At 41.7% G+C, this 22215-nt stretch overlaps 1 protein-coding gene across 4 annotated transcripts in view; it reads right to left on the bottom strand.

The window, feature by feature from the left end:
- Positions 1-278: 278 nt before the first annotated feature.
- Positions 279-22215, bottom strand: part of Wdr76 (WD repeat domain 76) — a 34983-nt gene continuing 13046 nt past the window's right edge. For 2 of the 4 annotated variants that reach the window (XM_059261261.1, XM_059261262.1), the window contains exons 5-13: positions 20995-21121; positions 19573-19674; positions 19433-19476; positions 16364-16517; positions 12936-13091; positions 8778-8995; positions 7681-7833; positions 5975-6028; positions 1154-2808 (exon numbers count right to left, since the gene is read on the bottom strand). In XM_059261261.1, coding sequence (XP_059117244.1) covers positions 2544-2808; positions 5975-6028; positions 7681-7833; positions 8778-8995; positions 12936-13091; positions 16364-16517; positions 19433-19476; positions 19573-19674; positions 20995-21121 — 1273 coding nt within the window. In that variant the 3' untranslated portion in view covers positions 1154-2543. Of the gene's footprint in view, positions 466-1153; positions 2809-5974; positions 6029-7680; positions 7834-8777; positions 8996-12935; positions 13092-16363; positions 16518-19432; positions 19477-19572; positions 19675-20994; positions 21122-22215 lie in introns of those variants that run through there. The other 2 variants (XM_059261260.1, XM_059261259.1) reach the window with 2 other exon arrangements.

Here is a 22215-nt window from a genome sequence, read left to right as displayed (position 1 = left end):
AGCAGCGTCTATGCAGTGAGTGGTAGCCTCACCTCTGACCCTTCACAGCCACGGGAGGGAGGCAGCCTGCCATTGCCTGGTGTTTTCTCGTGTCTAGAGTCCTAACAGTGCAGCGGTCCTTGACATTTCCAGCATCTGACCCGGAACCTTCAGGTTGTTTTTTTCCCCAAGGCTTATCCCAGACAATAAGGACAGAAAAGGCTTCCTTCGATTTGGTTCCCAAATAGTTTTCAATAGTTCAACAACAAAGCCCCGTTACTGGTGACTAGTGTTTTTCAGTGTTTTCTCATCATTAAAAAGTTCTGGTTTTCAGTCTGGTTTTGCTGTGTTCTGTGTTATGTCTCCTCTTTCCTCTCAGAATTAGTTGATCTCACTGTAGAAAAACAGACTTGCATAGCGCCGTCGATCAGAGGTAATACCTCCTGAACAGCGTGCTGTACCTTTAAGCAGTAGAGGGTGAACCACCTACAAATGTGAATTTCTTAGTTTCATTTAAAAAGATATAGTTGTTAACCTTTCGTGTGCCAAGATCTCTTAAGTTACATTTTCCTTCAAAGCAATGTACTTTTTTCTACATATGCAGTATGTAGTTAGCATAAAATCATTGGTGCCATGAAGATTATTTTTAAACTTAAATAAATATTTAAATACCGTAAAAGAATGGGTCTTTTTTTTTCTTTAAACTTGTAACTTGTCTCACTTTATCAAAAGTTACCAGTACCTAGAGAGATTGATGGCTCAGCAATTGCAGAGGACCCAGGTTCAGATCCCACACCCACGTAGTGGCTCACACCTGGCTAGAACTTCAGTTCCAAGGGATCTGACGCCTTTCTCTGACCTCAGCCAAGCAACACACACATGCAGGGCACATACATATAATGAAAGTACATACAATAAAGAACTTTCTGAGCTATGAAACAGAACTACCATTTCCTCATGAATATCCATGATAATTAATACATGTTTGTGTATGCAGTACCCACAGGGGCCACATGAAAGCACTAAGTGTCCCACAGCTGGAGCTACACAGGGTTGTGAACACCATGTGGGTGCTGGGCATCAAACCTGGGTCATTTGAAGAGCAACCAGTGCTCTTAATTGCTGAGCCATCTCTAGCCTCTACATTTTTAATTATAAAGATTACTCAAAGAAATTACTCATCAAGGAAAATCATACTTTATTCCTGTGACATATAGTTATAAGAGCATTCCCTCTTACAATTCAAACATACTGCCTAAGCTATTTAAGTCTTTCAGAAATAACTTTGGCAAGTAACAATGGAAAAGGTTGAATATGTATTACTCTGTGACACCAGGCCACACTGATTTAGCAGAATATACATAAACATATGAAACTAAGTTTTATTTTAAAATACTCTAATTAAAAAAATAAAAATATCCTCATTTTGCTTTCTGTACTTTATTAATTTGGGGGCAAGGGAAGGCGAGCCAGGTTGGCCTTGAACTCCTGATTCTCCTGCTTCTACCTCAAGTGCTGGAGTTAGGAATTTCATGTGAAAAGCTACCATAGTTAGCTGTACACAATTAAAGTGTGTACACAGTTAAACACTAGAATATAGGAGAATGCTGCAAATTGAAACACTGCAGTCCCAGCTCATTTCTGGAGCTGCCCAGAAGGCAGACAAAGCTGTAGGTGTACAGATGCAGGACCTAGTCACAGAAACCAATGGTTCCCGATGACTACTGTGGGATTTCATGTGACAATGAACTGAGATACAAGGACCCCAAAACAGGTTCTTAGCTTACAAAACTAAGTTCTGGCTGGGCATGTTAGTAAACATCGATAGTCCTAGCCCTTGGGAAAGTGAGGCAGGATGATTGAAGCTCAAGGCTAGCCTGGGCTACAGAGCAAACCCTAGTCTCAAAAACACCAACAAAGCAGAACTAAGTTCCAAAGGTGGGGGGTGAGTCAACAGTGGAATACTTGCCTAGCATGTCACAGTCCCTGGGGTCTAATAATGTTTCATAATTAGATGATCTTTTAGGACCTATTCCAGTATCCACCCCAAACTATAAAATAAATCACAGATCTATAGATCGCTATTGCATCAAAATGGTCTGATTATATTACAGAAAAGTTAATACTGACCACTCAAAGCTTTATCATTTGATAGAATTTCTCAAAATACAGCCTAATTAAAAGTGCTGAAAAATGCTGAGTGCAACAGTGCATGCCTGTAATCTTAGCACTTCAGAGGTAGAGGCAAGAGGCTCCAGGGTTCCAGGTCATCCTTGGCTACAGAGTCTGAGGCCAGCCTGGGCCACACAAGAGCCTGTCTCAGAACCAAGTGCTGAAAGCATCCCAGCTTCTGCTCCAGGCCCCTCCCTCCTCCTCTAGAGATGGCCTTCAGGGTCCTCCCTTGCTAATGTTACATTCTGTACAGTCTCACCGAGAAAGCAATGTTACAGCTGCTAAATATAACCCATTACCAAACAGATGCACGAAGCTGAGAGAAGCGCTCGCTTCCCCTGCCACACAATTGGAGCAAACTGTTGAGCAAACTGTTGAACCTACCCAATAGCTCAGAAGCTTTCTTGATGCATAAAAACATGTAACCTCCCACTGGAATTACCTCCAGCCAGAACATACCGGGTAGGATGCATAACACTGAGGGAACACACAGATACAAGACAGTCTCCAAAAAAAGAATACACGTTCTTTCCCGTCTCGTGGAAGACTTCCACCCGCCGTGGGTGGGCCATACTGCCAACTATGAAGCAGTCTTCTTGTTTAGGGTCCCACACAGCTTGGAACCTCGTTAGCCATCTCCCAGTGATAGTGTTATGCCTAGTAGGGAAAAAAAACAAAGTAGTATGTACTTTGAAATGTTAAATAATTCAAGGTAGCATAGAGCTGAAAGTCAAAACCCAAGCCCAGTGTAGAAATGCTCCTGCTGTCTACTTCACCTTCCAGCCTCCAGCTTGTGCTCAGAGGGTGGTGACACAGACCTATGGAAACAGGACCTTTTCTGGGGCTGGCGAGATGGCTCAGTGGTCAAGAGCACTTATTGGTTTGGTTCCCAGCACCCATATGATGGCTCAGAACCATCCATAACGCCAGCTCAAAGGGACAAATGCCCCTCTTCTGACCTTAGCAAGCACCAGGCACACGTGGTACACATACATACACATAGGCAAAAAACTCATACACATAAACTGGTCTTAATTTTGTTTTTTTTTTTTTTTAAATAAAAGGTAACTTGTCACTTTTTTTCCTCTTTTTTAAAACCAGGTCTTATGTAACCCAGGTTGACCTTCAACTCCCTAAGTAGCAGAGAATGACCTTAAACTTTCTGATCCCCCTGCCTCTACCTCCCAGGTAACGAGATTACAGGCCTACACCACACACGCTTTACCTCCTTTATGCAGAACTGGGAATCAAACCCAGGGTTTCATGCTTGTTAGGCAAGTGCTCTACAGACAGAGTTACATTCCAGCCCTAAAACAGTACTGTTCCTGCTCACTGTTCCATACACACACAAGAAAAAGAATTCTAAGAACATACTATGGGGGCTGGAGAGATGGCTCAGCGGTTAAGAGCACTGGCTGCTCTTCCAGAGGCCTGGGGTTCAATTCCCAGTAACCACATGGCAGCTCACAACTGTCTTCAAGATCTGACACCCTCACATAGACATACATGCAGCAGAACACCAATGTACATAAAAGAATAATAAATTTAAAAAAAAAAAAAAAAAGAACATACTATGAACAATCATATACCAACAAACTGAACAACGGAGAAGAAACAAATTCCTAGGAACACAATTTGTCAAGACTAACTCTAAAGAATTAAAAAAATATATAAATTCATTCATAACTATTTAAGGGGATTCACACACACAGGGAGGATGTGAAGGAAGAGATTTGAGAATAAGTTTCCATAGCATTAGTTTTCCTTTTTGTTTCTGTTTGTTTGAGACAATATTCTGTAGTCCAGAAATTACTATGTAGCTCAGTCTCACCTCCAACCTGTGGCAATCCTCCTGCCTTACCCTCCAATACGGACATCACCTGTGTGCACCTCCATACCCAGCTTTCTTAATAAACACTAACACAAAAATCCTAAACCTGGAGGTGTGGCTCACTTGGTAGTGTTTATCTATCATACGCAAAGCCCTGAGTCCAATCCCCTGTACCTCATAAACTAGGTATGGTTCGAACACACTTATAATCAAGAACTGGGAAGGTGGAGGCAGAAGATTGAGAGTTCAAGGTCATCCTCAAGAAGTTCCAGGCCAAACTAGAATGAAGAGACTCTGCCTTTAAAAAAAAAAAAAATCCTCAAAAGAATACTAACAACCACCAGGCAGTGGTGGCGCACGCCTTTAATCCCAGCAATTGGGAAGCAGAGGCAGGCGGATCTCTGTGAGTTCGAGACCAGCCTGGTCTACAGAGTGAGTTCCAGGACAGGCTCTAAAGCTACACAGAGAAACCTTGTCAACAAACCAAATTCAACAGCACAGTAAAGAATTACACACCATGGTCCAGTGGGAGGCAAGGATGGATGGTCCGCCATAATAAAACCCAAACAGTGTAACATACCATGTTAACAAAGTGAAGGACAGGCACATGATCATCACAGTTGACGCTGAAAATGAATTCACGCCACACTCACTCAACAAATTGGGAACAGGGGGAGACAACCACCACACAATGAAGGCCACATGTGAGAAGCCACAGTGCATCAGACCCGATGCGGACTGACGGTTTTCCCTCTGGGACCAAGAATAAGGTAAGGATGTCCTCTCAGCACTAACACTCAAAGAACAGTTAAGAGAAGCTGGTAGTGGGGGCTGGAGAGGTACTGGTCAAAGAATGTAAACTTTCAGAGTGGGAAAGATTCACAAGACCTATTCTAGAAATATAGTTAGGGTTTGGGTATTTTCTTTTCTTTTTTAAGATTTATCTAATTTTTATTTGTGTACATTGGCAGTGTAAGGATATTCCATGTATGTACAGTGCCCTCAAAGGCCAGCTGGAGTTACAGGCAGTTGTGAGCTGCCGACATCCACCACAGGTTTCAGAAATGGAACTCCATAGTCCTCACGCTTGCTCAGCCAGCACATTTACCCTCCAAACCATCATCAGATGGGGAAAAAAAAAATAGAAAAAAGAAATGTGGGGTGATACACGTTAAATAGCTCAATTTAGCCATTCTATAATGCATACATATTTCAAAATCTATTTTTTATTTGCTAATAAATTAAATAAGAATTGGGAACGGTGGCACACACTTTTAATCCTAGCACTTGAGACAGAGGCTGTCTGTGAGTTCAAGGCCAGCCTAGTCTCCACAGGAGTTCTAGAACAGCTAGGGATGCATAGTGAGACCCTGTCTCAAACAAACAAACAAACAAAAAACGAAGAAATTCATAAATTAAAACATAACATCTGAAAGATAAAATGAAATGGACAAAAAAAAAAAAAAAAAAGGAAACAAACAAAAAAAGGAAACAAAATCTCCGAAAACTGCCACTGACAAAGCCCAGACACACCCAACTTCAAACATGATAAAAACCATCTCTAGAGGGAAGGCATGGCATACGGAATAGAGTTACACATTAAGTTGGCACCCATCCAAAGTGGGTTCCAGAGGCGGGCCATCAGAAACACGAGGCAGGCACATGCTGAAGCAACCTAAGCCCAGAACAAACAGGCAGCCCCATCAAGGAGTGGCAGTCTTCTTGAGTAAGGTACTGAGTGTAACTCCAGTCACAATAAAGACCTTAGTTTTGACCAAAAAGAACCTGCAGAGAGCACATGCCAACTAGAGCTGGGCTGCTGAGACCCGGAAGCTCCTCTGGGCAGGACTAGAAAGTGAGGATGTTCACACAACACAACACACACAGCCAGGACTACAGCCTCTCCTTGACAGTCACATGCCTAACACGCCCCTTCTACACACTGCTGCGCACAGCAATCCAGGACCTAGGGTATGTGGTGCAGAGGCCCACCTGATGGTAGTGAGGAGAGGAATCCGGGACGACAGGGAGCTGCTGTCAAAGACTCTGCAATAAAGGTGGAGAACAGTTACACAGTCATTATTCTCTATTACTCTAAAAAACAAAAAAAAATTTCTTCTTTACAACAGTATGCCTAGAACTATGGATCTTCCTATTTGACCTCCTGTGTGTGCTGGAATTATAGGTAGGCACCACCACACCAGCTTGGCATGTACATTCTAAAGTGACAATCTGGCATCTGAAACTATATTCACATTCAAACACACATAAAGGCTGTGGTATGAAAACTCACAAATACTCTAAGAGTGCATGCACGTATAAAAAGTAATCTTCTGGGGCTAGAGAGATGGCTCAGTGGTTAAGAGCACTAACTGCTCTTCCAGAGGACCCAGGTTGAATGCCCAGCACTCACATGGCAGCTTACAACTGTCTGTAACTTCAGTTCTAGGGGATCCAACACCCTCACACAGATATAGATGCAGGCAAAATACCAATGCATATAAAATAAAAATAAATACATTGTTTAAAAAAGAAAAGGCAATCTTCCTCTGACTCTTTAGTTGATAGCCTGATGTGTCATTTCCAAACTGCTGAAGAGGCTGATTGGCCAGCACAAAAGTGGAGAGACCCAGAATCCTCTACTGAGTACCCTGGTAGAAGGAAGCCAGCCTCAGTATCCCACCTCCTCTTCTGTGCCCAGCTGACCCAGGGTAATCTCTTGGCACTAGAACTTCTTGACTAGTTTGATTACTAGCAAGCTTAATTACTAGAGGTAATATAGTAAGCATGAACTCTATGAATGAATAAAATGAATAATTTTGATAATGAATAAAAATGGATAAAAAGATGCCAACACAAAGGAAACTATGTGGGTAGGAAGGGGACCTGAAAGGCCATAATAAACCTCACATCATCTCCTGGTGATGCTCACAAACACTACTAGACACTAACTGGGCACTGCAGATCATGTGTTTGCCATTCTTGACCAAGGGATACATTCAATAGATGAGTTCTAACTCCTAAAGAGCTGGCAAATTTGAAACAAAATTAAGTATTCTCAAAGAGAACAGAAACATTTACCCCTAAAGTTTCATTAACTGTCTCTACATCTTTTCTCTAGAGATGGGAGTCTCACTTTATTGCCCATCTATGCTCAAGGGATCTGCCTGCCTCAACCTGTCAAAAAAACTAGGACTACAAAAGGTTTTTCGTGTTTCTTTAACTTGACATTTTTTCAGCTTGGGGGAAGTAGCTGTAAAGGTCAATGCTAGAACCCTAAAACCACACTTATTAGCTTGTGCAGAAGCATCATTTTTTCTGTTTTCTACATGCCTAAAGTCTGGCTCTGCAATTTCCATTTAACACACTTGTAAAGTAGAGCGAGCATCTCTTAACTGACATGGTGGGACACCAGTCATCCCAGTACTCAGGAGGTCAAACCAGGAGGATAGCAAGTTCAAGGTCAGCCTGGAATACACAGTGAGTGAGGGGGAGTAAATGGTGGGACAGAGAGGGGAAAGGGGTGGGAGAGAGAAAGGGAGGTATACAGGAAAGGGGGAGAGGAGAGGGCGGGCCTATAACACAGGAACACTAGTGAGTCCACAGCATCGGCAGTAAACACAGCTTCTAGTTTACGGACACCACAACCGCAGTCTAAACAGATCCCCTAAAAACGTGGTTCTGTCTTGTGAGTTTACCTCAGCTTACAGTCGGCACAAGTGGTCACCACTCTGTTACCGGTGACGGGTGAAAAATACGCCGAGGCAATGCTCTTTGAGTGCTCAGTCAGAGAGATCAAAGGCTGGCTTCTCTTGGAATTCAGGCACCTCGCATCATAAACATGAACGTCCCTGGGCAGGAAGAGGAATTATCAGTACAGCCCATGCAGTGAGCCCAGAGTAGGCTCACTCTAAGCCTACGTTACACACTCAGACACCAACTACATTAAGAACTTAAGACAAAACCCTCTAATCTATAACTTTACAGACAGCGACTGGCATAGGAAAATAAATATTGGAAAAATTCTAAGATACAGAAGATCTATGTTACCTCAGACACAGAGACTAGTTTCTAGTAGGTTTTCAGTATTTCCAAGTGCTGGGCAGTAGTGGTGCACACCTTTATCCTCACACTCAGGAGGCAGAGGCAAGTGGAGCTCTCTGAGTTCAAAGCCAGCCAGGTCTACAGAGTGAGTTCTAGGACAGCCATAGCTACCATTTTAAGACCATGTCTCAAAAAAAAAAAAAAAAAACTCCAAGAAACAAAATAACATGAGCCGCCAAGTTCTAGGTCACATACAAGTTTTCTTCTCATAAAAGTAGAAGCAAATACATGCTGTGCTAAAGGGACACGTGCTTTTTTGAACAGTTTCTCAATTTATTAAGCCAAAAGAATTCCTATTAAAAAGGAATTACACTTGTAACATTTCTATGGGTGTGAAGAGGAATTACTTGGCTTCTGTAGAGCACACAAGTCAAACGTGTGTCAACGATTAGTGGCACATGCTTTCAGTCCCAGCATTTAGAAGGCAGAGGCAGGTGGGACTCTGGACTACAGATTGAGACCCTATCTTTAAATTAAAAAAAAGAAAAGAAATAAAGAAGGTCAAATGTCTGAGAAACTAAACTAAATCACGTGCTCATGACATTAAAAGGATTAAATCCTAACAGTGTTTGAAGAGCATAACTCAAGCCTGGCACGGTAACAAACATCTATAGTCCCAGCCTCGGGTAGCAAGTGCCACACACACACACACCCGCCCAAAGAAAAAGAAGAAAACAAATAACAAATATACCTCAATCCTGCAGTGATAAAATACTGCCTGGATACTGGGTGGACATGAACAGTTCTTATTTTTCCCAAAGACGAATTAAAAAATTTCTCATAGGAAGTCCCAGGTGTCCGTCTATCTAGCAGAGACAGATGTCCATCCCAGTGTCCCACGAGCAGAGTGGAAGCATCTTCTGCCAGGAAGTCGAAGGAGGAGGGGCTGCTTCCCTCGTGTCTGTACACCTGGGGAGAAGCAACAATCCGGTTACAACCCCAGGCTGGGGAGGAGGCTCAGTGGGTCAAAGTGTTAACCACACAAGCCGACAACCGAGTTCGATCCCTGGAACCCCGAGAAAAAGGTGGGTGAGGTGCTACACATCTGTACTTCCAGCACCCCGACCACGGCAGGAGGTCGAGAAGAAGAGCTCCGGCAGGCGGGTGCAGAGCCAGCATAGCAGCACAAGACCAGACGCTACCCCAAAAGTGGGGCGGCAACAACTGACTCCCCAAAGCGTCCTCATGGCTCTACATGTAGCCAAGGCTGGCCTGGAACTAATGATCCTCCTGCATTCTCTTCCCACATAAAACATTCCTACACAAAACATTCTTTTAGAGAAAGCCAACACTTAAATCCCTAGTAAAGGAGTTACGGAACACTTTACCAAATAATGTCATTTACCCATCTATCATCCACACAGGAAATACAAAGCAAAATGAAAACACGGAGGCTTGCCTAAATCAAATGGCCCATTAATCCACATCAGAGCTACAACCCAAACCTGAAAACCCCCAGTTCCAAATCTAGTCCGTGATACTTACCAGAAAAAGAACAGGCTCTGAATTCTAGCTAATGAAAATTATCTAAAAATTACCTTTTTTTTTTTTTGTTGTTTTTTTTTTTTTTTTGAGACAGGGTTTCTCTGTGTAGCTCTAGCTGTCCTGGAACTCACTCTGTAGACCAGGCTGGCCTTGAACTCACAGAGATCCTCCTGCCTCTGGATTCAAAAGCATGCACCACCAGCTAGCCTAAATTATATTTTAACAGAAGTAGTTTTGCATCCAAGTGAAGTCCAAGATATATGACTGGATGTTGAATTATAACTATTGTTGATAGAAGAATAAACACAGATTAAATTTCTTTTCTTTTGTTTTTTGAAACATGGTCCCTCAGTAACCCAGGCTGGACTCAAACTCAACATATATAGTAAAGAGGACTTTGAACTTCTCACCCTCCCAGGTGTTAGCATTACAAGCATGTGCCACTACACCAGTTTGTGTGGTGCTGAGGACTGAACCCAAGGCCTTGTGACTACTAGGCAGGCAAGCTACCAACTGAGCTACATCCCTAGCACAGATCAAAATGTTTAATTTTCCAATCTGACATGGTAGCTCACACCTCACTTGGGAGGATCTCTGTGAGTTTGGCCAGCTTGGTCTACATAGTGAGTTCCAGGATAGCCAGAGTTACAAACACCAAAAAAGGAGAAAAAAACTAATTTTTGTTTTAATTCTGATTTCACTAAAAGGTAAGTAGTTTGCTACAATCATATTTGCCAAGGCAAACTGGGCCTAGAAGTACGAGCCTTTCATCCCAGCACTTGAAGGCTGTGACAGGAACATCACAAGTCCGGGTAAACCTACGTTATGTGACAAGGCTCTATCTCAAAAAACACAAATTCAAACTTAACTATCTTCATTCTTTAATTAAAAGAAAAAAACCAACATAGAGAAAAGCTTCCCCAGCTTGTAAAAAAGACAATTTAGGAATTCAGTGAAAAATGAACCAGAAGCAGCTGTCATTCCATATTATAGTAGTTATTAGAATAAATGTTTTTTAATCCTACTTACTTACTTATTTATTTATTGAGACAGGCTTTCTCTGTGTAGCTTTGGATCCTTTCCTGGAACTCACTCTGTAGACCAGGCTAGGCTCAAACTCACAGAAATCTGCCTGCCTCTGCCTCCCGAGCACTGGGATTAAAGGAGGTGTGCACCACCACCGCCCGGCTTTCAAATCCTGCTGTTTCTGTATACTCTGTGCATATGCATTTGGAGGCAGAAGTCAGTCCTCACACAGTCTCTCACTTGCCTGGAGCTCATCAAGAAGGCTGGGCTGACTGGACACCGAGGCCCAGGGATCTACGTGCATGGCTCTGCCTCTCTGGCACTGAGACTGTAAGTGTATGCCATCATGAACAGAGGGGTTTTATTTTGGTTTTTAAAGATTATCTATTTTATCTCAAAATAAATAAGAAAAAAAGATTTATTTTTGTTTCATGTGTGTGGGTATTTTGCTTGCATGCATAGATGGATATACCACATGCATGCCTGGTGTCCAAGGTCATCAGAAAAGGGCATCAAATCTCTTGGAACTGGAGGTACAGATGGTTTAAGCTTCCATGTAGGTACTGGGAACTGAACCTAGGTCTCTGGAAAAGCAGCAAGTACTCTTAAGCACCGAGCCATCTCTCCAGCCCTTGCACAGCAGTGCATATGGGTTCTGGGGACTGAACTCAGGTCCTCCTGGTTGTACAGTGAGCACTTTACCAAGAACTATCTCTCCCAGCCCCAAATTGAACATGCTTTTAAAAATAAGTACTACAAAGTTTTAATCCCGGTATTCAGGGAGGCAGAGACTGTGGATCTCTGTGAGTTCGAGGCCAGGCTGGTCTACAGAGTGAGTTCCTGCAGGACAGCCAGGACTATATAGAAAGATCCTATCTCAAAACAAAACAGACAACAAAAGTCTAAGCACCCAGATTCCTTCAACCATTCTTTATTTTTTTCCTTTCTGCCATGTTGGAAAACAAACACGGTTATATGCATGTTAGGTAAGCATATATCTATCACTGAGCTAAACCTCCAGACTTCGCTGGTCTCAAACAGGCATATATTCCACCAGAAAGGCCTTATCCTCAAGAGATGGTTAAAGATAAAACCCTTTTGGTGTCTGTTTCTTGCCAGAGAACACAATATCACTAATACCTGTTGTCCATTCTGACTTTGCTGGGTCAAAACAACTGAGCTAATCTCTTTACCATCTATGTCAGAAGTGTGCTGGGAGAGAGGTGGAATGGAGCTCAGTCGGCAGAGCATTTACCAGGACGCATAAATCCCTGGGTTTGATCCTAAGGACTGCATAAACCGGGCATCATGGTGCATACCTACATAATCACAGCATTTGGGAGAGGGAAGCAAGAGGATCAAAAGCTCAAGGTTAGTCTTGGCTACATAAGGGGTGTCAGGTCAACTGTGTATGAGACTTTTTTAAAAATGGGTTTGGCTCAGTAGTAGAACTCTTTTTTTTTTTTTTTTTTTTTTTTTTTGGTTTTTCAAGACAGGGTTTCTCTGTGTAGTTTTGGTGCCTGTCCTGGATCTCGCTCTGTAGACCAGACTTGCCTCAAACTCACAGAGATCCACCTGCCTCTGCCTCCCAAGTGCTGGGGTCCAAGGCGTGTGCCACCACCACCCAGCAGTAGTAGAACTCTTACCTAGCATGTTCCTTAGCTCTGAATCCAATCTCTAGCATGCACACACACACAAAAAGAAAGTTAAATCTTAGCTGGAAGACTATAGAAAATTCTATTTTATTTTTATGTAGTTTATGTGTTGTGGTATAGACCAAAGGTTTGGAGTATATATAATGTAAGAATGTCCATAAATAAAAATATATTTTAATATTTTTCTCAAAATGAATATGCACAAGGCTCAAGCCTAGAAACAGTTCAGTACTTTTACTCAAAAGCTTTCTTTTCCACAAATAAAACAATTATATAACAAGAATGTGTGGCATGTACCCACAATGTAGTCCCAGATATTCTGGAGGCAGAGGATGGAGGATCACCAATCAGTTCAAAGCCAGCCTGGGCTTCTTAGTGATACCCTACCTCAAAAAATAAAACATAATTTATTCCCACTAATTCAATTTAATTTTCATGACAACTCTGTAAGACTATCCCATTTCATAGCTAAGGAAATGGAGGCACAGACGCTGAGTAACTTTTAAAGACACAAACACAAAGTTACAAACACAACTGATAATAGACCGTCTAAGGCTTGAACTTAGTCCCTAAACTGTACAACAAACTTCTCTCAATCTGACTGATACAGGAATCAAGCGTACCATTTCAGAAATATTCCAGAATATCATCTGATATCAGGTTGTAAACACATTAACATTTACCTCTTCAAAAATGCCACTGGAAAAGTCCCCACATCGCAGTGTGCCATCGTAGCTCAGTGACAGTAGGTGGGCTGGATTGGTGGGTGAGAAGTAAAGACAGCTAACGGGCTGACTGTGGGGATAAAAAACATATACCTGATCTTCACATTGCTGGGTCTGGAAGAAAGTTGGAGGTGAGGGAAAAGACAAAACTAGTGAAAAGTAGTAATGGTTGCTATGTCTTCATATCATTAAAGTATTCACATAGGAATATACTGAGTCTTTAGTCTAACTACACTCACTCTCCCAGACAATCAGAACCTTTTAAGAGCATGTGTATGCATGTACAACACACCCATATACAGGCCATGAAGCACATGTGTAAGTCAGAGGACACATTGCAGTAGTCAGCTCTCTCCTTTCACATGAATTCTGAGGTCAAATTCAGGTCACAAGCATCTTTACCCTCTGAGCATTTCCCAGGCCCAGAATCAACTTTATATTGGAATTTTTGTTTCCTCATATTCAGTTTAACAATACCCAGCCACATTAATTTCACATGTCCAGCTTTGGGCAACTAACAAACTAGCTTCTTCTTAACAGAGGCAACAAAACCCCTGCCATCTGCCAGTTGAGACGGCACACATCAATGATCACAGCTACTCAGAAGGATCACCTGAGCGGGGGAATGTTGTGGGAGGTAGTGGTTATGGCTAGTCCAGGAAACACAGCAAGACCTCCCCTCAGAAAACAAAACACAAAACAAAACCCTCTGGAGAGTTGGCTCAGCAGTTAAAATTATTTGCTGCTCTTGCAGAGAACCTGAGTTGGATCCCCAGCACCTACATGACAACATATAACCATCTGTAACTCTAATGCCAAGGAATCTGTTGCCCTCTTTCAGGAATGCACCTGGTACACACACATACAGGAAGACAAAACACCCATATGTAAAACAAAAATAAAGTATAAAAAAAATTTAATATAAAAAATTATGGGGGGCTGGAGAGATGGCTCAGAGGTTAAGAGCACCAACTGCTCTTCCAGAGGTCCTGAGTTCAATTCCCAGCACCCACATGGTGGCTCACAACCATCTGTAATGAGATCTGGCACCCTCTTCCATATACATAATAAATAAATTAAAAAAAAAAATTATGGATTATTTGCTGGGCAGTGGTGGCGCACGTCCTTTAATCCCAGCACTCGGGAGGCAGAGGCAGGCAGATCTCTGTGAGCTCGAGGCCAGCCTGGTCCACAGAGCGAGATCCCAGACAGGCACCAAAACTACACAGAGAAACCCTGTCTCGAAACACCCCACACACACACACCGGGGGGAAAAAAAAAGTATGGGTTATTCAATACCAAGTGGTCATCTCTGAAATCATATACATAAAAGTAACATAAGAACTGAGTGAATTATATTAAGAAGATATATGCGGGCTGGAGAGATGGCTCAGCCGTTAAAGGCTAGGCTCACAACCAAAAATATAAGAAGATATATGCATATTTATGTAATAACAACTAAAGAAATAGAGGCCATGAATTTGAGAGAACAAGGGGGAAATGGGAAAAGTTGGAGAGAAGAAAGAGAAAGGGTAAAATTATTTTTAAAAAAATAAAAAAATGTAGAAATACAATGTATGGGACAGTGAGATGACTCAGCAGGTAAAGGTGCTTGTCATTAAAACATATATGCAGGCAAAACACTCAAACACATAAAATTATAACGTCACTGAAGACAAATGCAGGCAATACATCCATCTACATAAAATTATAAAAAAGATACTTCAGTTCTGAGCAGCAATTCTTTTGTTGTTGTTTTGTTTTTGTTTTTCTGAGACTGGGTCTCTCTATGCAGCCCTGAATGGGTTGGAACTCAGTAAGTAGACCAGGCTGGACTTGAACTCACAGATCCACCTATCCCCACCTCCCAAGTATTGGAATTAAAGGTGTGAGCCACCATACCTGGAGCTGATCTTTTTTTTTTTTCTTTTAAGATTTATTTTAGAGCCAGGCATGATGGGTATACCTTTAATCCCAGGACTGGGGAGGCAGAGGCAGGTGGAGCTCTGTGAGGTCAAGGCCAGCCTGATCAACATAGCCAAGTTACAGGATATCCAAGGACTACAAAGAGATCTTGTCTAAAAAAACAAAACAAAACAAAACTTATAATTTTATTTTATGTATACATGAATGTCTGGTACATGAAGAGACCAGAAGAAGGCATTGGCTCCCCTGGAACTGGAGTTACAGATGGTTGTGAGCTGTTCTGTGGGTGCTGGGAATAGAACCTGGGAACTCTGAAAGAACAGCAAGGCCTCTAAACAGCTGAGCCACTATCTAACCCCATGATCATCAACTCTTTCGTCAAGCTTTTCCATTCTGAAATATTTTTTCCCTAAAGAGCTAGGGAACAAACCCAAAGCTTCCTGCATGCTGGGCAAACACTCTACCAACTGAGCTGTACAATAACAACAAAATTATAAATACACAAACAAAAAGGTGCTAAGATGTAGCTCCGTTGGCAGAGTGCCTGCTCAGCATATACAAAGCCCTGGGTTCAATCCCCAGAACAGTATAAACAAACCAGTCACAGCAGGTGGTCCTGACCGGCATACATGCACACTGTGGCACCAACACCCTAACACACACACACACACACACACACACACACACACACACACACACTTTAAAAAGTTAAACAGGCTAGAGAGATAGATGACTCAGTGATTAAGAGCTCTTCCAGAGGATTCAGGTCAATTCCCAGCACCCACATGTCAGCTCACAACAGTCTGTAACTCCAGTCCCAGGGGATCCAACACCCTTTTCTGACTTCTCTGGGCATAAAGCATGTAATGTAGTGCACAGGCACACATTAAAAAAAAAAAAAAGAAAGAAAGAAAACCAAACTCATAAACATAAACTTTTAAATTAAAAATAAAACAACATAAATGTAAAAAAAAAAAAACAAAAAACTTTTAGGTGTCACACCTTTAATCCTGGAACTTGGGAAGCAGAGGCAGGCTGAGCTCTGAGATTTCAAGGCCTGCCTAGTCTACATAATTGTCTCAAAAATAAATAAATAAACCAACAACAAAACATTAAGAAAATAATACAACATGAATATGGAGACGACATAACATTCAAATCATAGCAGACCCTATTTTGAACATAATTTTAAAACTTACTTTTCATATGCAAATTTTTCACATATACATTAATGTCTCCTGCCAGATAATTTATGTCCAGATGGCTAAAGATACTCAAGCTAAAAATGTTAGTTCTATAAAACAAATTTAAATTCTGCCAGATTTCTAAAATTTGGAATCATGAAGCACACAACTACAAATCTCAGCAACATTTATAAATAAATGTTCCAGGCTATCCTCTTTAAGACAGTTCCTTCAGGCAGACTTTACATCATCTCCCAAAAGGCAGTGTCAACTTACCAAATCCCAAAGTCCGATTTGCCCAGACTTGGCCCCGGCTGCTACCAAGGTCCTCACTTCTGATGGATGGAGGGCCACAGAGGAGATGGCACCTCTGGTCACTTTATGAACTGTACCTTCACTGATGACCATACCACTTAAACTGGCTTTGTAGCTACAAAAATTGGTAAGTTAAAGATAAAAACAATCTCAATAGTCCAAACAAGTAAAAAATAACTCCAAAAAGAAAAAGCACAACTAGTAAATTCTGGCAATACCCAACTTCCTAATGACAAAAGACGCCAAAGAAATCAAGGTTATCATTGTCCAACTATACAATTACTTCTGATAATTTTAATGATGATATCAAAACTTAGGAGGCTAGAGTTAAAGCATGACATGACGGGGCTGGGGATGTGGCTTAGTAGGGGCAGCCACAGAGGAGTATGCTCTCTGTACACACATACTTCATGAGTTCATAGATTTTAACAAGAAAAGATTTTAAAGAAACAATTCAATAGTGCATAATAAAAACCATAAGGATGTCCCCACTGTTCGACTCATTAGTCCCATGTCAGGAAACCTAAGAAAAGAGTCTACTTTTATGTATGCACTTACACACACACTGCACACACATACACACACATGCCTAAACAGAAACTCCAAACATCAAATGGGTAAAAGTGTGCTCTAGTAAATGTGCAACTACCCAAGAAAAAAGGCACAATGTGAAACTATATATATATAAAATGTGAATTCATGGGGGCTGGAGAGATGGCTCAGCGGTTAAGAGCACTGGCTGTTCTTCCAGAGATCCTGGGTTCAATTCCCAGAAATCACATGGTGGCTCACAACCATCTGTAATGAGATCTGGTGCCCTCTTCTGGCCTGCAAGCATGCATGTAGGCAGAATACTGTATACATAATAAATAAATCTTTAAAAAAAAAAAAATTGTGAATTCATTTGTTCAACATTGAATATATACTATCTACCAAACAATGTTAAGGGTGAGATAAAGTCTCTACCTTCATAAAGTTTCTGACCTGTGTCAGGCCAGGCCTACTACTGAAGGTCTGTAATCTTAGCAACTTAAAAATGAGCCTGACTGCATGCAGACTTTAATTTTAATTTTCAACCTGACACTTGTGAAGAAAGACTGTCTAAAACCCAGTTGGTCTGGGGGCATGTCTATGAAGAATTATATTGATTATTTAATTGATGTAAGATCCACCCAATGTGGTTGGCACTATTCCCTAGGCAGAGAAGCCAAAATTGTGTAAGAGTAGAGAATAGGCAGGGTATGGTGATGCACCCTTTTAATCCCAACACTCTCAAGGCAGAGGCAGGCAGATCTCTGTGAGTCCAAGACCAGCCTGGTCTATATAGTGAGACCTTGTCTAAAAAAAAAAAAAAAAAATTTTAATTAAAAAATAATGGAGAGCCAATATACTTTTTCGAAATACCTAAAAGAAAGCAGGGCAGTGGTGGCACATGCCTTTAATCCTAGCACTAGGGAGGCAGAGGCAGGCAGATCTCTGAGTTCCAAACCAACCTGGTCTACAGAACAAGTTCTAGGACAGCGAGGGAAATACAGAGAAACCTTGTCTCGAAAAAAAAAAAAAACAAACAAACAAAGAATGGAGAAACCAAGCTGCACACAGCATGCACGCATTAACTGTTTCTGCTCTCGGCTGTGACTACGTGACCAGCTGTTTCCAGCTCCTGCCATCTGGAAACTGCCACAGTGAAAGACTATGACCTGGAACTGTGAGCCAAATACACCTGGTCTTCCTTGAATTACCTTTGTGAGAGTATTTCCTCAAAGCAATGGAAAATTAAACTAAAACACTAGGCTACAGAATGAGTTTAAAGTGGCCTGAACAACTTAGGGATACTTCACCCCAAAACAGGGGGCTGGAGAGATGACTCAATGGTTAAGAACACTTGCTACTATTCCAGAGGACCCAGGTTCAGTTCCTAGCACCCCCATGGCGGCTTACAATCAGTTCCAAGGGATTCGGTGCCCTCTTCCGGTCTCTGTAGGCACCCAGGCACATGCACTACCCTCATGTACATGTAGGCAAAACATTCATACACATAAAAATAAGTATATTAAAATATAGAGCCAGGCCGGGCGGTGGTGGCGCACGCCTTTAATCCCAGCACTCGGGAGGCAGAGCCAGGCGGATCTCTGTGAGTTCGAGGCCAGCCTGGGCTACCAAGTGAGTTCCAGGAAAGGCGCAAAGCTACACAGAGAAACCCTGTCTCGAAAAACCAAAAAAAAAAAAAAAAAAAAAATAGAGCCAGATATGGTGGTACACGCCTTTAATCCCAGCACTCGGGAGGCAGAGGCAAGGGTATCTCTGTGAGTTTGAGGCCAGCCAGAATATGCAGTGAGACTCTGTTTTAAGAAAAGTAAATAAGCTGGGTGGTGGTGGCGCACGCCTTTAATCCCAGCACTCGGGAGGCAGAGCCAGGTGGATCTCTGTGAGTCTGAGGCCAGCCTGGGCTACCAAGTGAGTTCAAGGAAAGGCGCAAAGCTACACAGAGAAACCCTGTCTTGAAAAAACCAAAAAAAAAAAAAAAGTAAATAAATAAAATAATATGTATGTCTACAACATAGGGCTAGAGACATAGCTCAGTGGTAGAGCACTTGCCTAGCACACTTCAAGCTTTAGTTTATTTAACCCTTAACACTATCAAACAAGTGAGCAAGCAAACAACTGCTAGCATAGAAACAGTAGGAATGGATGATGTTTTTCCACTACTTTCAAGGTTTCCTCTAATAGTATAAAATATATATTATAGCTTTTTTAAAAAGTCCTATACAACATCTACTAATGTATTTTATATATGAGTGCTCTTTCCTTAAGCACACCAGAAGAGGGCGCCAGATCCCATTACAGATGGTTGTGAGCCACCATGTGGTTGCTAAGAATTGAACTCAGGACCTCTGGAAGAGCAGTCAAGTGCTCTTAACTGCTGAGCCATCTCTCCAGCCCCTATACTATAGCTTTTATACTGCTAGCATCTCAAAAAGTATAAAACAAAGGTCAAAAATAAAACAAAGGCAAAGAATTTTAACTTACCTTTTAATGCTAGATAGTCCCTCCTTGGTCCTCTCCTTACTTGTCTGCAACATTGGAAAAGACCAAGGACTAAGTTCATATATACACACAGAAATTTCCTTAGGTGATTCTAAAAGCTGTGAAAGCCTCCCAATTGATACCTTGCTCATCTCAGCCCATGTCTTCAAAGATGCTTTGAACAGTTCATTGCTGTCATCCTGGTTTTCAGGAATCATTTCTAAGGGTCCAGGAGGTAACAAAGGCTATCAAAAAGAAAAGGCAAAAGGTTGTTTGTCCTAGAACATAAACAGAAGAGCCAGGGTTCTGGTTCTCATTTTCACTACTTTCAACATCAACAACAGTGGCACATAGTAGGCGTTTAAAAATGGTTGGCTGCTAAAAATGGTACATGGTGGTACCCACCTGTAATCCCAGCACTCAGGAGGACAAGGTAGGGGGATCATGAGTTTCAGGCCAGCTTCAGTTAGTTACATAATGATATTCCTAGACAAAAAGTCTCAAAATTCATGCCAAAGCCTGAGATGTATTTCACTTGGCAGAATGCTTGCCTAGGAAGCATGACACAAAGCAGCTACGGTGGATTATACCTCTAATCTCAGCACTGGGAAGGTGGAAGCAGGATCAGAAGTTCAAGGTCACCCTGAACTACATAGTAAGTTCACGGCCAGCCTAGGCTACATGAGTACCTGTTTTCAAAAAAGCTCTATCAAGGGATCCTCTTCATTTTCATTTTGTGTATGTATGATGTATATGCATCATGTGAATGTGGATGCACACACATATCACACATGCACAAGTCAGAACAGCCTCTGGTGTTGGTGGTCCTCATCTTGTTTTAAAACAGGGTCTCTACTGTTTGCCGCTACATACACCCGGCCAGCTGCCCACCAGTTTCTAGAGTTCTCTAGTCTCAGTTGCCCATCTTACTATGGAATTAAGTGCATAGTGCCATACCCAGCTTTACATGGGTTCTGGGGATTCAAACTCAGGTACTATTTGTACAGCAAACATTTCACCCACTGAGCCAGCTCCCCAGCCCAATCCTCATCAGTTTGATCAAATATTACACAGTATTAAATGCTACCACTTATTACTTACTAAACCCTTAACATAATATAAAGAAGTTTATGGATTCTACTTAATTTTACCCTAACAATATTCTATTGATATTTCCTTTGCTTTTTACTCTAGACACACTCTTACTATCTAGCTCAGGTAGCCTTGAACTATGTAACCCAGCTCTCCTCAAACTTGTGACAATCCTCCTGCCTTAGCCTCCCAAACACTGAGATTACACATGTGATCCATATACCATTTTTTTTAATGTAGAAACTGAAGTTCACAAAGAACAAGTAATTTACTCCACAATTTCCTGTAGATACACCGAGTATTACCCAGTGTTAACAACTCAACTCTGAAGTCTTATTAAGTCATACAATATCCAAGTATTAAATTAATAAAAGTGAAACATAACAAAAAAAACCCATCAGTCTGGTTTCAAATACTTTAAGTGTTTCAGTATTTGGTTAAGCTAAATGCACTGTATTTGCACTTTTTCTTACATTTTCTTCTTCTTCGAATGTAGGCTGTGCTGGAGCTGCTGGCAAGGGAACTCCCAAAGGGTCTACTTTCAACAATCGCATGGACCTTCGACAGCCAATCTCATTTTCTTTCTTCTTAGGCCTCTTTCTAACGGAGGAGAGGAAATACTCATGCTTTCTCACTGAATGGTAAAATGTATTTAGTAACTTGTTAAAGACATTTTTATTTTTATGTCTATGTATGTATGTGTGCCTGGTGCCCAAGGAGGCCAGAGGGCATCCAGTCACCTGGAATTAGTTACGGGTGCCAATGAGTCACTGCTGTGGGTGCTGGGAGCCAAGCCCAGGCCTCCAAGAAGAGCAGTATATGCTCTTGACCATTCAGCCATCTCTCAGGTCCTGTACTTAGAAATTTTAATTTAAGGAACAAACATTAGGAATGTGTACTTTAGGCATATTCACACACTGTACAGGAAAAGAAACATAGCTGCACTGGCTTTTTGGTGCGTGCGTGTGTGTGTGTGTGTGTGTGTGTGTGTGTGTGTGTCGTGTGCTTGTTTGTGAACCACATGCATACAGTGCCCACAGGTCAGAAAAGGTATTAAATATCCTGGACCTAGAGATTCAGGTAGTGGTGAGCCTGTCAGTGTAATTGCAGGGAATCAAACCTGAGTACTCTGCAAGGGCTTCAAGTGCTCTGAACCACCCATCTATCACTTCTTCGCCACACTGATTTGAATAAAGTCTCAAAATAATCTAAACCGAAAAGCTTAATGTGAAGAAGTAAGAGCCATTAAACAAAGCATGTCACACACATCTGTCAGAACATGGTCAAAAAAGAATGACATGTGATGAACCATGTCCTGGCAAACTGTGAGAGCAGCTCCAGGTAAAAAGGCAGAGGTACATTTGTTCCCTGGATTGTTCTTAGATGTGATTTCATGCCTCCTGTGACAAACATTTACATTCAATTTATAAGACATGTTTATTCTTGTTGAATGTCAGAACATAGCTATGGAAGCCAATCTGGTCAGTGTGCCCTGAATCTGATATGGCCTTACGCCTTGCTTTCCTGCTTTCCCAGATATAATCTACAGTACGTGCCGGGCAATTCTGTTTCAATTACTCTGTCCTGAGAAAATTTTGGGGAAGAGCTGCTCTGTTAATAATTAGTATATGCTTACTGATGTTTATTTACATGTTTTTTCTGACATGTAACTCAAACAGCCTTCCCTGGATCAT

Source organism: Peromyscus eremicus, chromosome 4 (assembly GCF_949786415.1).
Source record: "Peromyscus eremicus chromosome 4, PerEre_H2_v1, whole genome shotgun sequence".
In the NCBI taxonomy this organism is placed as follows: domain Eukaryota; kingdom Metazoa; phylum Chordata; class Mammalia; order Rodentia; family Cricetidae; genus Peromyscus; species Peromyscus eremicus.
The sequence above is the reverse complement of the archived record's forward strand: the minus strand, read 5'-3'. Positions and strand labels throughout refer to the sequence as shown.